The sequence below is a fragment of the Heterodontus francisci genome, chromosome 33, assembly GCF_036365525.1.
Source record: "Heterodontus francisci isolate sHetFra1 chromosome 33, sHetFra1.hap1, whole genome shotgun sequence".
Classification (NCBI taxonomy): Eukaryota; Metazoa; Chordata; class Chondrichthyes; order Heterodontiformes; family Heterodontidae; genus Heterodontus; species Heterodontus francisci.
The window spans coordinates 36,531,615-36,547,992 of record NC_090403.1 but is presented as its reverse complement, the minus strand read 5'-3'; the positions used below and the strand labels follow the sequence as shown (position 1 = coordinate 36,547,992).

At 43.1% G+C, this 16,378-nt stretch overlaps 1 protein-coding gene across 2 annotated transcripts in view; it reads right to left on the bottom strand.

Moving 5' to 3' along the window:
- Positions 1 to 638: 638 nt before the first annotated feature.
- Positions 639 to 16,378, bottom strand: part of itga3b (integrin, alpha 3b) — a 171,520-nt gene continuing 155,780 nt past the window's right edge. The window contains exons 23-26 of one of the 2 annotated variants that reach the window (XM_068013302.1): positions 15,671 to 15,769; positions 10,001 to 10,126; positions 5,290 to 5,431; positions 639 to 727 (exon numbers count right to left, since the gene is read on the bottom strand). In XM_068013302.1, the coding sequence (XP_067869403.1) occupies positions 5,321 to 5,431; positions 10,001 to 10,126; positions 15,671 to 15,769 (336 nt within the window). In that variant the 3' untranslated portion in view covers positions 639 to 727; positions 5,290 to 5,320. Of the gene's footprint in view, positions 731 to 5,289; positions 5,432 to 10,000; positions 10,127 to 15,670; positions 15,770 to 16,378 lie in introns of both variants that reach the window. The other variant, XM_068013304.1, reaches the window with a different exon arrangement.

Genomic DNA, 16,378 nt, shown 5'->3' with positions numbered 1-16,378 from the left:
CAGTGTGAGTCAGGAAAAAGGATATGCACCACCAACAGCACAAATGTAAGCAACTCTTCCAAGGGCTCTTCAACTGATTTTCAAACAAATACCTCCCACCCCACAAGCTGCATTTCAAATGAACCTCTCTTCCCTTTATCACACAATAAATTAAACTTTAACCCATGTTGTTTTAGATTAAAAATTATTACAGAATATATTTAACATTAAGTGGCCATCATGCTTCTTAGGTAAATTTGCACATTATCCCCTCTCCTCCCTCATATTTCAGTGCCAAACTCTTAACAATCTAATTCACTGGGCAAACTAAATTGCTGCACCCATCAGTAGCTCAAAGATCAACTTCAAAAGGCATCAAGAGGATTCTAAGCTATTCCCACTGTGCTTCATAAACTTTGTCTCATAAAAATTTTATGGGATTTGACTGAAACATAAGTTATCATAAATAGAATTAAACTAATGTGAACAGAAATGTTGATGCACTGATCCAGTTCCCTGTAAAAATAGCCAGGAAAGTATTTGGCTGTGACAGTTTGGCCCCTTTAAATTCAGGGAGAAGCAATCATTAGTAACTGTCCTTTTCTTTCCAGTTTGTTACCCATTGCTTCTTCTGGGTTTTCTTCTTTGTAAAGCCTTCTGCGATAAAGTAGCGCTCTTCTTTGCGGATCTTCACAGCATGATACTTTGGCATACTCCTGTAGTATCGTGTTCTCTTGAAGAAGCCACACTGCTCAAGGAAGAAAGGACATAAAAAAGTTATTTATTGCATAGAAGACTGAAATTTGTTTGTGAATAAATGATTGACCAATAGAACGATTGTTTTGGGGGTGTTTGTCAACTGTGGATAACCAACAGCATTTTTAGGAGATCAGAAAATAAGAGGACAGATCTCCTTGACATTCAGTTGATTAAAAAAAAGTATAGCAGAGTCATGCAGGCCAGATTTGATTACCAGTCTTTGCATTTTGAATTAGCTGATCTCAAGTGGCATGGCAGTAGGGGCAACTTGTGCTTACACAGTACCTATGATGCATCAAAATGTGCCAAGGCACTTCACCTGCAGACTGGTGGGCTGGGTAGGGGAGTGTTGCAATGATATGGCTATCAATCAGGAATTAGGAGAGGCATGGAAGATGCAAGTTTTCAGGAGGCTTTCGAAGGTGGAAATAGATATGGCAAGCTTGAGGGTGTTAGGAAGAGAATTCCAGAGTGTAGGGATACGATCACTGAAAATTTAGACAGAAATGGTGGACTGGAATTAACGGGCCCTCCTGGAGATGGGTTAGGAGGCTGGCAGGGGAGGGGCGGAGCCCCATAGAATTGTGATGGGAGGTGGGGCCGGAGGGCCTGTCACAACATGATGAAGTCAAGGACGGGAAAGGCAGAAGATGGAGAGGCAGTGGAAATGGGGAGACCGGATGATGATCATTAAGTGGAATCTGTATGGAACAGAATGCAGGTTCTGGATGAGTTGGAAGTTTATGTAGTGTAGTGCTTGAGAACTCTGAGGTGTCAATTGAGTGGCAGTGGCAAAGGCATGACAGTTTCAGTAGTGCTGTGGGCGAGGTAGGGATGGGGTAGACAAAGTTACGGAGGTGGAAATCTGTAGTCCTCGTAGCAGATAGGATGTGGGGTTTTAAGTTCAGCAACAGGAAACCAATATTGTATAACATCCAGTTCAGTTGAAGAATGGGATGGGATTGAGGGTTAGGGTACAGAGTTTCTGGTGGGAGCTCACTGGTTGGCTTTGGTTTTGTCAATGTTTAGTTAGACAACATTCTGGCCAATCCACAACCTAATTTGATGTCAGTCTGGCAGCACAGCAATGGTTATGAGATTGCTAGTGATACTGGAGAGGTAAAGTTAAGCGTTGTCAACATATATATGGAGCTGACCTGCGCTTGGGGACAAAGAGTAGGAAGGGGATAAGGATGCAATCTTGGGGTAAGGATATTGTGCTGGATGTATTAGCCAGGTAGAGGAGTGGCACCATAGAATTTTGGTACTTGAAGGAAAGACAATGGAGGAGAAGAAAGTAGTTAACTACATCAAAGAAGATGAAGAGGTTGAGGAGGATAACAAGATTTAATGTATCATGGTCATTGTCAAATTGATGACTTTCTTATCTTCTTGAGGATCATCTAAGTTTTGTGGATGGCATGGAAATAGACTGTAGGGATCTGAATAGGAAGCGGTGGGAGAAGTGAGAATGCAGATGAATGTGAAGAAGGAGTTTGAGGAACTAAAGGAAGCAAAGCTAAGAAACTATTTCCTCTGGTTGGAGATTCTAAAACTAGGGGACATAGTCTAAAAATTAGGACCAGACCATTCAGGAGAGATGTTAGGAAGCACTTCATCACGCAAAGGGTGGTAGAGGTTTGGAACTCTCTCCCACAAACAGCAGTTTAAGCTAGAACAGTTGTTAATTTTAAATCTGAGATAGATTTTTGTTAAGCAAGGATATTAAGGGATATGGGCCAAAGGCAGGTATATGGAGTTAGGCCGCGGATCAGCCATGATCTCATTGAATGGCGGGACAGGCTCGAGGGGCTGAATGGCCTACTCCTGTTCCTATCTTCCTATGTTCCTAGAAAAGCAAGTAGTTTGATGAAAAAGGTAGATACATTTTCTAAGGTGGAGTGATGACAGCAGGGGGCATGCTTTTGGAGTGGGAAGGGGAGGAATTATGGATAGGAAACATGGAAGTTCAGGCCTCCTCGATCATCCTGCAGTTTTAATTATTGGGTGTGCTTGACATTTTTATTCTCCCCCAGGTTTGCTGTCTGACTGCCAGCCAATGCTGTGGCCATGACCAGGTAGGTTCAGTGGTGGTGAGGGGTGGAGAAATTGCTGGATGGGCATCAGTGATTTCTGGGGTGGAGGGGTGCTCGGTAAACGTGGGGGGAAGGTGAGTAGATCATGGAAGTCTGGGGTGGGGGGTGGTGGGGGTTTAAAGGGTGAGCTTGTTGGATGTGCAGAAAACAGTTCTGCTTGTTCTGGCCCATAAGCAGTGCTGTAAAGCACCTTATGGATTCAGCTCATCTTGCCTCCTTTCACCTGCAGTATTTCCAGGGAAATCCAGCTGACATGAGTTAAAAATAGAAACCTTATTGAAATGGAGGAATGAAACTTCTTTAAAATTTTAATGACCAATCCACCTCCTGAAAATGGATTGGTCGTTGCACCCCCCCCCCGCCCCATTCCTGTCTCCATTAAAACTGGAAGTGGATGGGTTCGATGGCTTGGATTTGGGTTTGAAATTTTTAATATTTTAAACTTCCCACCTGACCAAAACCAAACCATTTTTGGAGGTTAAAATTACCTCCAGTTCACCTGGAAAGCAAATAGAATATCAGTGAGCAACGACCAAGGACAGCTAATTCAGTCATCAGAAACTGGGTTAGGAGGGTTCAAGGGAGTGATTCGTAAGTCTCATGGAGCAGATAAGTCTGATAGGGCTAGGGAGAAATGGAGCAGAAACTATAGAATATTGCAGGGTCAATGCTGGAGAATGGGAGGATTTGAGGAAGAGGAGGAGGGGAGGCTAAGCTGACCACATAACATTCAGTTTGAAGAGGTGGATGTACTGATAATGGATCTACCTCATTTTTCGTCCATTTAAATGAATTGACAGAAATTTGAATGGGCTCTTTAAGGGCATATACTCTTTTTTGCCTCATTTTTCTGCAATCATTGCACCCAAATGTTCCAGGTACATGAACAGAAAATTCTGCCCCATTGGGGAAAAGGCACCAAATAGAAAACTTTACACCTGTTGAAGTATGCACCTGTCGTCGATGTGACAATGGATTTAGTAAACTGCATCAATCGTGTCAAATGATAGTAAGAGTTTGCTGTGCGGTTAAGATGGAATGGATATTATGTAGTAATGTCAGCAGCATGATGCTGTTAGAATGGCCCCATGTTGGTTGATAGATTTCAAATTTAAAGGTGCTCATTGTGTGCTAAAGGCCACAAGAGCTAATGTTGGTCGTTCACTCATCCAGTTGCGTTTAGGAAGACAAAGGGAAAATGAAAGGTTAGTAACTACTAACGTCCACAATGAAAAGCTTTCCAACGAAAATCACTGCAATTAAAAGGAGAAATCAGACAGCATGTTTAGTCGATAAAAATACGATATATCATTAGGAGGATAAAAGCAATTATTAAATTAGAGAAGAAACCAGATAAACAGGAAGCTGTTAGAAAAAAAAGAACGCAGAGGATTAATCCACTCCACACAAAACGAAGGCAAGGAAAATGAGAGTTGCATTTGAAGCAGAATAAAGTAGTCCTTTCTCCTAAAGCTCCTTTTGGGCACTGGAAAAAGTGTAGTTACATTTCATATGTAGTTGGTTAGTATTGTCATAGTTGTCAAATCTCATAGCTTCACAAAAAGTAATACAGACATAGTAAAGGTGTTAAGGAAATGATCTAAACAGTCACAACCTCAAAAGTGAGCATCAGCATCATAATTCATAATTAAAAATCAAATTGTTACACAATTTCCAGGAATATTAACCACTTTTTTCATTAGGAATTTTATTTTAAGCAGTAAAATTTAGAAATTTACTGTTATTGATATTAAAAGACAAATGTTTATTGTCTGGCTAATGTTGAGCTAGCTCATCACAGTCCCAATGACAGAAAGGCCAGTACAATTGGCCTCAGAGCTCCCACTCCCAGTTATTATCCAATAACAGCTATTGAAAAGTCTAAATGCATGAATATTGGGTAAGGACAGATTCAGGCTCACTGATGCCCTACACTGTTCAATAGCCTGCTGACATTTAGGGATGAGTTTTTCTCCAATATCCTATCTGAAATTAGGCAGGGTAGCAGCGGCAAAAGGAACAAAATTGGATGATGAAGCCTACCATGGGAAATGTTTAGTTCTGATGATCTAGCCATCATGAGGTGTAGGACACTCTTGATGGACCAGCTGGTCTTGCCCTGCCTGTTAATTTTGTAAGTTTGACCTTTTGTTAAATCACACAAGGGCAATAAGGACAATTCATTCCTCGAGATACATCTGTTTTTTCAGGAGTGGGGGAATGGGAGAGAAAATTGTGAAGAAAATCCTACAACAATGTTTTTCAGTAGGAAAAAATAAAGTAGAAGTTGATCATAACTGCAACAACTTGCGATTTGAGAAGAACTTATATTAATGAGCATTCTTGCAGTAGATAATATTTCAAGAAAGGGAAACCAGGCATCTAGCTTATTTACTTTTATCCAAGAATTAATCCCCAAACACCTCCCTACTGCATCCTATTCAGTCTGTATTACCAAAAAGTGCAGGAAGCGAGGTTGGCCAGCACTAGTCACCATCAGTAAGCCGCTTAGTTTCTGAAGGCTGAATCTTGATTTCAGCCTTTTGATCTTTGGCTTCGTACATGGCTCGTGTGTTCGCTCTCTTGAAGAAACCACACTATAAAGAAGGAAGTTATTTAATTAAAGTGATCAACAAACCAAAGATTATTTTACAAAAAAAACGCATTAAGGATCCAACACTTTTTGTTCACAAGATAATTGTGGATGAGGAAAGCCACTGGCCAATCTTAATGTGTTCAGCCAGTAACATCCTAATGTTCCATTGCACCATCCAATTATTTCTTAAATCATTCCAGGGTATTTACTTCCATGAATCTATCTTTAATTGTGTTCCACATGTTGGCTACTCTTCTTGTGAAACAGAATTTCCTGACAACAGTCCTCAAGTTATCAATACTAGTTTTGCCACGTGCTCTCTTGTTGTTCTCCCACAACTTAATTTGAAGTACTATTCCAGTTTTAATTTTTCTATCTAGTTAACAATTTTATATACTTCTATAGGAACACCTTTCAGCTGCCTCCTCTTCAGCATGAAAAGCCAATACTTCACCAACCTTTCTTCATAATTCAGACTCAAAACTAGAGATCCAGCTTGCGGGTCTTCTCTACACTGCCTTCCATGCTTGAACGATTGTCTTGTTTCTTGTGATCAGAACTAGATGCAGTATTCAAGTTGTGACATTATCAAAAGTTCGATCACTACCTTGTCTGCCTTATTTTTTATTTTGGCTATGTAGTTCAACATTCAATTGTGGATTGTTGCTCTGCATAGGTTGGACATGTTAAATGTCTATTTTAGTAAGACTCTTAAGTCTCTTCCTGTGTCAACCTTAACTATTTCCATCTCATTCATCTGTGTCTTCTATTTTTCCTTCCTACGTGTAGCACTTTATACTTGACTGCATTAAATTTCATCTGCCATTGTTTTGGCCACTTTCATATTTTATCCAACCCATTCTGCAATTGCTGAGCTGCCTCTTCAAATTCCAGTGCCTCTCCTGCCTTGGTACCATCTGCAAAATTCACCACAATGCATTGCATTTCTAAATCTTTTATCTAAATTAGAAACAGTAGTTGTCCCAACACCAAACTCTGGGACAACCCATTCAATGCTTTCTCCCCTATTTTAAGATAAATCCTCTAACAAGTGCTCATTGTGTACCACCCTTCAGCAAGTTTCGTATTTTCAAGGTTGATCCTGAATCCCCAAAGCTTTGAGTTTAAGTAATAGTCTTCCGTAGAAACTTTGTCAAAAGTCTTTGGAAGTCATTCATATCATAGGGCTTCCCATGTTCCACTTGGATTATCATTTCCTTAAAAAAAGGAGGCTGGTCAAGCAGATTCTACCCCTTCTGAAACCATGTTGATTGCTGTTTAGTATGTTATTATTGTAAAACCTCTGGTTTACTTCTGGTAATCAATTCCATTATTTTACTTAGAATAGAAGTAAGACTAATGGCTCTGTAGTTGCCTGTGTTTGTTTTGTCACCCTTTTTGAAAAATGCAACACATTGGCCAAGATATTGCGGTAGTAGCCACAGCAGTGTTCTCCGTCTTTACTCCTCTGAAATTGACAGGAACTTCTGGAATCTGCACATGCACAGTTAAATCCAGATGTTGCTGTCAGCGGTTCTATACTTCTGCATAGGGTGCACTGAAGTCCCCCCAGAATGCAATCAATTAGAAATCACTGAACTGATAAGAACTTTCCCTTTCATGCTATTAGTATTGCAATAAAAACACTTGATAAAGTTAACCTTGTTAAATGAGGTTTTTTAACAGCATACTAAGTTCATAATTAATGCTTAAAAACCTCTCTGGCCTTGAAAAAAATAATTTTACATCTGTGGAGTGTCAAATTTATCCACTGTGATTAAAAAAGCACATTTAAAAATTTATTTTTAAAGTTTATGATATTTCAGTTTCTATCTTAATCTCATTTGTGTGTCCCAATCATTTATTTTGTTCTCTATATCAAAATGATATTAAAAAATGGAAGGATAATTAGTGCATTTTACTTCCTAGTTTGCTGTCTGTGAGAATACTTCAATGTGATTGGCTCCCTACCCTGCTTGATAACATCACTGTTGCTGGATGCCCAGAGATCCACTTGATTTGGCGCCAGATTCAAACTAGCCTTGGGAAAGGTGAAATCCAAGCCAAATATATTGTTACTGTAATATTACTTGTTCCTTTGGTATGTGACCTATTGTAAGATTCACAGGACTCCAAGTAATATCGAAAGAAAATGTGGGCTTTTATTATAGTTTAACTGGAACATATATATGCACAGCTGCTACAGGGGCCACAACACACATCTTACTCTGTCGGGCTGCAACCACAACTCCCTGGTGATGTGTGACGTGGCATTGCTTCCTCTAGTGATCTTCACTTACACCTCCTAAGGTGGTCCCATGTCCCACAACAGTTAGAACTCTGTGGGTAGCTTTTTCAAGGTCAGTGCCATCAAATCTGGGCCATTATATCTTGTTTTCTATCTAATGGAACCTTCCCAGTATCCATTGACTCCTTCATGATGGTTCTCAATACTTCACTGAATTCCTTCCAAATCCTTCTCAGAACACCGATATATATTTTTCATATATGTTTGGGGATTGATTTGTTTTGAACACTTTTAGTTTTCTAGGAGTTCCATCTCATTTTTGTGTAATTACTAATTTTACTTGTGGTATCTATGTTTAGGAGGGCAGTCGCTCTTGTTTTCGCTTGAAGACTCAGAGGAAATAATCATTTGAGAATGTTTACTACTCTGTGCTTATCCCCCGTTGAAGCCAGTTTGCATCATCTATGGTTTTCACCTTTTTCTCTGACTGATCGATTACTGCTGTGGTACTGAAAGTTATGTTTAGCCTCAGCTGCTAACTATTTCCAGGGCTTTCTTTGTCCCTCTAATTACCTGTTCATTCAACAAAGTGCAAACTCCATCACTAAATCTAGACCTCTGCCTGTTTGCTATAATGGAGAATGGAAATGGACTAGTTATTCCATACTCAGATAGAAGCAGAGGTGCAGCAGTTTTTGTCTTCCCTACATCCCAGTATCAAATGAATCAGAATATGCCACTTTGCATACTCACATTTTGGGTTGAAACTGACAAAAAAAAAGGCAGAAGCTACATTACAATTGGGCAAACAGCAACTGGAAGATGAACATTTCATAAATGACCAGCTGAAACAGTAGAGCTTTTAAAAGATGGAGAATTTCTGTGGCACAGATTTATGCCATTCCAACTGTCTCTGTTATGCAAATATATTAATAAAAATCCTTCTTTTAAACACAAATCACCACATAAACATCAACAGTGAGCAGAATTTCTAACAATATTGTGGGGAGGGAGGTAAAGGAAAGTCTTAAATTTCATCGAGCTTTGATCTCAGTTCCATACCATAAATTAAAAACACAATTCTGCTCAGTCATCATATGAAGCATGTATATAATTAAAATATGATAATTGATTGGCCACAAACAATTTTCAGTAATAATAATGGCCTCACAATAGCTCAATGCATTCCCTTCCTGTTGATTTGCTAATTGGTTGTATTCTACTATACAGATGTTCTGATGAAGCATTTGATTAACAGATGGGCCAGATGTCCAGCAGTATACTGATCTTTACCTTGTAGCACCAGCAGCCTTTCATTTGACTGAGTGTTTTATACTTATTGATTGAACAATTAAGTGTAATGAGATTTGTAATACTGCTAAATATGGTGCAGTATAATTACATTTAAACAAAATATCTGCTTTTATCGAATATGACATACCTCCTCAATGAAAAAAAACTTTACTCCCTTTGGGGACCATTTTTCAAGTAAACAAATAGGCAAAATGATGTAATGTTGTCAAGTCATTAACATCAATGCAGTCCATATATGTGTTAGTACATTAAACTGATTGGAGTGACTGTTTATGTAGTTTGTGCAAAGTAATCATTTAACAACCAGAAACTTCATCTAAGTTTCCATCTACTGGAAAAAAATGTAATTTGCTCTTTTCCAAATGTAGGTAATCTGAATAAGAGTAACAATCTTGCATTTTACCTGGAAACCAACCACGATGATACTGACTTTGTTTCATTTTGAACTTTAGTCTAATGTCAAATGTATTTGGGAATAATGACAGACACTGGTCCTGAAAACAACCTTGTGGCATAAGATGATTAACAAGGCAAACAAAATGATAGGAGAGTAAATTTGACTTTCAGCAACAGTGTAAAACCTGCTACATTGGACGGCCACATGTTGTACACCTCTCCCAATTTCCCCTTCCATCACCCGTTTTGTACTACTGCCAAAATGATAAGTACTTCATCAGAAATGGCAGTTTATAGAGTGCAAATTAACATTGCAGACAGAGACCAGAGGCAGATCTGTGAACAAGGGCGAATGACTACTCATTGATCTCGTCCAACTGCAGAATTTGATCAATGGATTGTCATTGTGTAAATAATTGCCTCCAAGAATCACTTGTATGTAAGAGGAGGATGGTATGTGTCCAGATTGTAGGTATGCCAGTTATCTTCCCTGCGTGTCTGTTACTTTTCTCAGCTCCTGGCCTCGGTGGCTACTGCAGCCTTAATTTGAGCGTGATGTTTACAGAATGCTTGGTTCATAAAGTGGCTCTAGGAAAATGAAGTGTCGCCTACCTTCCATAATAAGAGTATTATTAGACTCAACAGTATGATTCCTGCCAGCACTGCTACTGCAATGATCCATTCTGATATCTCATAAGGTGGTTCATCATCAACTTGCGACTCAATATAGAGAAACGTCTGTATTAAACAAAAACAGCAAACTAAATTCATGAGAAAGTTTGCGTAAAGGATAGATCCTCCACCCAGTTTTGTGTGACAAAGTTTAGTAAAACACCTGTTTCACACTTGTTAGAATTTTGTCTTTTAGTTAAACATTATGATTCTCCTATTTGCACTTTTACATCACTTAGGAGAGGTCCACAATTGCCATACCCCATCATACTATGGAAAACAATTTCTACAGCATTCACCAGTAATGGGGATCTGATGACGACATTCTGGTTTATTTCTCCATGAGATAGGTTTACAGATATATGGATACAGATACACATACATACATGAAAAAGATTAGATTCCATAGATATGCAGGCATCCCATGTGCTAATTCTGAACCAATTAGCACAGAACCATATACGTTTTAGTAATCTACCCCCCAGACAGCTATCATTCTTTCTGGGCTGATCTGCTTTAATATATGTCCACTGTGTTCTTTCTTAGTTATTTTCCTTTCCAAACTGTGAGAAGTAGTCTGACTTCAGAGCTTATAGAGGATATAAAGCTTATTTAAAGTAAAACCTCAGTATATAAACATTGAGGACTGTAGTACAAATATATTTTCAGCAACAAGATTTGGAACGTTTTGTTACAGGAGCTTATAAAAGAAAAGGGGCGTGAAATTCATTCACCCTATTTTTGGGCACAGGAGCAGTGATACGCGGCCTGCCCACACCCATTTGAAACATGATGGATAAGGCACAAAATTTTTCGACCCATCTCATTTCCACAAGTTGCTTCCACACAGTCCTGGTCTCCATTTCAGTGCAGGAGTCCTCTGCACACTCCAGGGGGCCAAATAGTATTGGGAAGAGGCTGCACAGCATTCCCTTTTTAAAGCACACCCTATAAAATAATCATTTGTTGCTGTTCAGGTAAAAGCCACAGCACACCAAGTAAAGGAGAGAGTTCTCCGATTCGGTGGTGCTACCCTGGACTCACCCTGTCGAGAAGTCTAGGCCAGGAAGGAGGCCCTGTTTCCGGCGAGGGGACAGAAAGCCATTGAGACTAACCCTGCGAAGGGAACGGGAAAAGCTGGCGAGGGTTGTGAATCCCCAGAGCATAGCTCCATGAACCTGGCAGCAGTGTCACAAAAAGTGTAATGATATCACTCAGGTGGTCAAGGTGAATGAATGGAATTTTACACCACATCTCTTACCCACCACAATAAACACGCTCATAATGTTCAATGGACCACACTCCCATCACTCACCTGCAGCACACCCTGACTCACCCTACATCCTCACACTACATCAGACCCTCACACACTTACTGGTGCTGCCAGTCTCAGACCCACCTCTCACAGCCTCCACGTACCTCCAATTATGGCAGGAACATCACCCAAACATACTGACACACATTTTGTGCTCTCTCATAGGAGAAGGTCACCAGAACAGAAGGGAGAGACAGATGACCGGCGGACGACCACCAGGAATCCAATCCCTCAGTTCCCTCGAGCAGATAGTTCTCAGGATCATGGGCACCAGAGCCATGGAGCCTGTGGCTGCCAGGCCAACCTGGATGACAATAAGTTGCTGCAATATGCATACACCATCCTGATTTGGAACTGTATCGCTGTTCCTTCACTATCACTGGGTCAAAAACCTGGAACCTCTTCCCTAACAGCACTGTGGGTGTACCTACACTACATGGACTGCAACGGTTCAAGAAGGCAGCTCACTACAACATTCTCAAGGGCAATTAGGGATGGGCAACAAATGCTGGCCTTGCTCACATTACATGAAAGAATAAAAAAAACCTTCTCCACACCCTCATCGTGAAAGGTGCCATGAAATAGAAACTGCAGATGGAGTGACCATGGATCTTCTGCTTTCATCCCCCCCCACTCTTTCCCACGCCCCTTTCTTCCCCTTATGCCTTTGTGCTTTCAGAAAGCCAAGAACTTCTAGCTGCTCAGCCCCTGCAGCCTCATGATGAAGGGTGGGAGGAGGAAGAAGCTCTGAGGAACAAGCACTGTCACTCAACCTAACACTGGTAGCCACCATCTCAGATGTTGAATGCTAGAGGCTAGTTAAGGGTCAGGATCTGCATGCGGTGAGTTACCAGGCATGAATGGGCTGCAGCTTGAATGGGGGATAGGTCAACTTGCGTGCAAGCTTCCTGGAGGGCAAGGTCGAACACCAGTTATGCTGCAGGGAGCTCAGATGAGGCCTGTGGCTGGAATTTTACATTGGGTGGGAAGCCCCACCCACCGGCCAAAAAGTCGGGGGCGAGCCCACCTCCACTAGGTCTGGGGAGCCATGCCATTAATTGGCCTTGGGCAGGACTTCCACCTTCTTGAGGCAGGAAGTCCCATCTAATGGAGCTGCCGGCCAATCAACGGGGCGGCAGCTCTTAGTCCCAGCAGCATCACCGGGAGCAGTGGCCACAGCTGGGACTACACCCAGCCATCGCAAACAAAGTGAAGGACGGCCCCGGAAACAAGGTTGGTTTTTTGGGCCTCATCAGGGACAATCAGCTGGGCCCCAGCAAGGCAAGGGGGTGTTGGTTGAAGTGGAGGGGGGGGGGGGGCTGTGGGTGGAGGTGGGAGCATTGTGCGTTGTGGTGGTTGGGGCCTCAGTGGTGGCCCTCCATGGGGGCACAGGGTGACCAATCAGGAAGGTACCCCCCAGCCCGCAAATAGGCCGTCAGGTTTTACCTGGTGGTGTTCTTGGGACATTTGACATCCGGCCGCCGCGGGTAAGATACCAACGGCAGTGGGAGGAGGCCCTTAAGTGGCAGTTAATTGGCCACTTAAGGACCTTGATTGACCTGGGGCAGGCAGGCCGATTCTCGCCACCCCGCGCAAAATTGCAGTGAGGGCAGGAAGGCGTCAGGAACGGTCCCCCCACCTCGCACTCAATTTTACGGCCCCACCCCCCCCCCCCCTCCCCCGCCACCAGCCCGCTTGTTGGGGTGCCATAAAATTACGGCCCTTGTTTCGGCAGACTATAGGAAAACTGATGAACATGCACACCAAAGTGCTTGGCGTATTGGCAGGCCTGCCAGATTGCCTCCAGTCACAGGCTAGGACTGTGGAGGGGCCTGGCTCCACTGTGGAGCAGGGCATTGCGCAGACTCTGGAGTCCATCCTTTCCACCGTGGAAGTGGTGGGCACCTCCGTGGCAGCACTGCTAGACAAACCCATGATGAAGCATTTGTTGGCCTCAGTCTCAGCTTCCACTGCAGCACAGGTGGAGGCCTCCTGATACATCAGTGGTGTAGCGGAAGAGCTGCTGGAATGCAGGTTCAGACTGCTGCTACTGTGGATGTGGATCACGGTGCAGAATGGGACATGCAGACTCACACAGCAGGTCAGAAATCTGTGCTTCAGCAGATTACATAGATATGGGAGTAGTAGTTGTAGTTGGTTAATAACTACTTAATAGAAATTACTGTTTTAGCACATTGGGCTGAATTTTATGAGGCCTCTGGCGTCGGGGGTTGTGGTGGTGGGGGCCCGGAAAATTCTTGTAGGAGAGGCCCGCCACGACCCCCAATGCTGAGAAGGCCCGGTTACATTTTAATCGGCAGTGGTGCGGCCTCAGTGCAGCAATGGGGCCTTCATTTAAATATTAAAATGAGGTAAAATAAATGCAAATTAACTTAACTTGTCCCGGCGGCATCACACACCGATATTCCGGCTGCCAGCCACAACTCGCACGCCTTCGGAACTCCGTTCAGAGTTCTGAGGCGTGACACTGGTGGGGAGAGGGGAAGGAGTGAAAATTTCAGGTTGAGGGGGGTGGCGGGGAAAACCACTGTGATTGGTTGTGGGGATGGTAGGAAGGGGTTTAGGGTCAAAGGGAATAACGTTCCAGGGGGAAAGGTTCTGAGTGAAATCTGATTTTTTTTGTCCTGTCCCCCACAAAAAAAGTAGCGGATTATTCATGGGTTGGGAGAGGGTGTGAGAGGGGATTGGAAGTGTTAATAAAATTTAATTTCAATTTTGTAACAACCCTGTCTCTTTATACATTTAAATGGCACTGAAGGGCTTGAAGCCCTTTAAAAAAGGCGGTGGCGTGGATGCCACTGCTGGGGGCGGAGCAGCCGCCTCCTCTACGTCATCGGGGGTGGCCCCTCTGCCACCTCCATTTAAATGAGCCCCGCGCGAAATATCCCAGGGGCTCAGCGACGGCACATCCGCGCCTGAAGGCTGTCGACTTCAGAGTGCACCGCTGAGATTTGTGGCGAGTTAATAAAATTCAGCCTATTTATTTGGTGTCGGATCATTCATTCCTGTTAATGTCCAGAGTACGGCTCCCAAACGAACTGAGACTCTGCAACGGATTCTCACGCCCTACACACTGGGTTGAATTTTATATTCCTGCGAAAACAATGGCGGCCCGCCTGTCGTGGAGCCACCGCGGTCCTAAGTCTGACAGCTCATTTAAATATCCGGGGCAGGTCGCCGCCCCCGCCCCCCCCACCCTGCCCCGCACCCCACCCCCGGCTCCTGATGACGTGGAGGGTGCGGGCTGTCAGCTCCCGCAATAGCGTCAGCTGCCTGTGCGCACGCATTGATGCCATTTTTAAAGCGCTTTGAGCCCTACTGTTACATTTAAATATTTAAAGAAACAGTGAGTAAAAAAAAATACATTTTATCCCTCTCCCACCCCCCCAATAACCATAAAATTAATGACTTGCCCTCTGCCCCCCCAAAACACTTACCTTGTCTACCTGACCTTCCCCCACCACCCCCCCCAAAGTGCATAAACTTTAACCTAAAACCATCCCCTACACCAGTGATGTCACTTTGACCCCGTTCCCCCGACCCCCGCACTGAGAAACTTACCTCCTCCCCCCTCATCACCAGTCTCGTTTGCCTGGATCCGAAGGCGACAGGAAGATCGCATCGGGACAGAAGGCGGGAACGTAAGTCTAATTAATGCACTCATTTACATTTATTTAAATATGAAAATGGCGGTCCCGTCGCCGAGCGGCGGGGGGGGCGCTACAAGGCCTTGCCGGCGAAATCGGACCAGGCCCTCCAGGCATTGGGGTGCGTGGTGGCCATCTCCCGGAGGCATTTTCTGCTCCCCCACCCAAACGAACCCCAACATTGGGGGGTCTGTAAAATGCAGCCCCCTATCTCTGTAATCTCCAAAATCTCTGTGCTCCTCCGATTCTGACCACATCTCTACCCCAATTTTAATCACTCCACCATTGGCAGCTGTGCCTTCATGTGCCTCGGCCTAATCTCTGGAATTCCCTCCTTACACTGCTTCACCTCTCTTTCCTCCTTAACACTTACCTCTGGTCACCTGTCTCAATATCTCCTATGTGGCTCGGTGTCAAATTTTGTTTAATAATGCTCCTGCGAACCACCTTGGAAGGTTGTCCTACATTAAAGCTGCTAAAGAAATGCAAGTGGTTGTTCTTGTTGTTTGCTTCAGATTTCTACAATTAATCATTTTTGCTTTAATTTTAACCAGGATAAAAAAATGAATCGCGATCCCCTATCGTTCCACATTCCTATTAACAATGAGAAGATCTGAAAGAACTCACTGTCACATCTGGTTGTTTCATTTTGATTGTGGAAATGTTTGTCATCAAGTGTAAGGATGCCTCTATCAGTACAGTAATCCGACCATAGTCCCTGTATTCCTAGAAGACCAAAAAAAAAATCTGAAGAACTTTTAAAATATTCAGTAACCTTCACAGAAACTATCATGCGCCAGGGATGCATCACATTTTAAAAAAAAATTGGAAGTCACCAACCATCAACGCGAAAGAACAGATATTGTCCCGGAAATTTTGGTGAGCCAATTTTTTGGCATACAAGAGGCCCAGTGTAAATTCCTTGTGCCTGAATGGTGAAGGCTAAGGCTCAGGCCTCATTATCTTGGAGCAAGTAAGGTGATGAGGAGCGCAAGATCTGGCTGCGCAGGGGCCCTACGGTATTAGGGGCCGGCAGCAGGTCCGAGGGTGTGAGTGCGGCAATGCTAACGAGAAAAAAAAAGGTGACAATTGGTACCTTTAATGAGGCGTAGTGAGGAGCCATCCTTATAATGTTGGTTGGGTGTAGGAGGTGATTCCAGGCCTGATTTCTGCATTAGGGCAAACCAGTTTTGGAGACGGGGTCTCAAACAGGCATTAGACCTCTTATTTACTTATGCAAAAGGCCTAAAGTTGCTTACAGGTGTGGGCATATTTTTCATCTTTACCCAACATGAAGGGCAGCTGACTTCCAGCTGGAAATGTATACACCCTTTC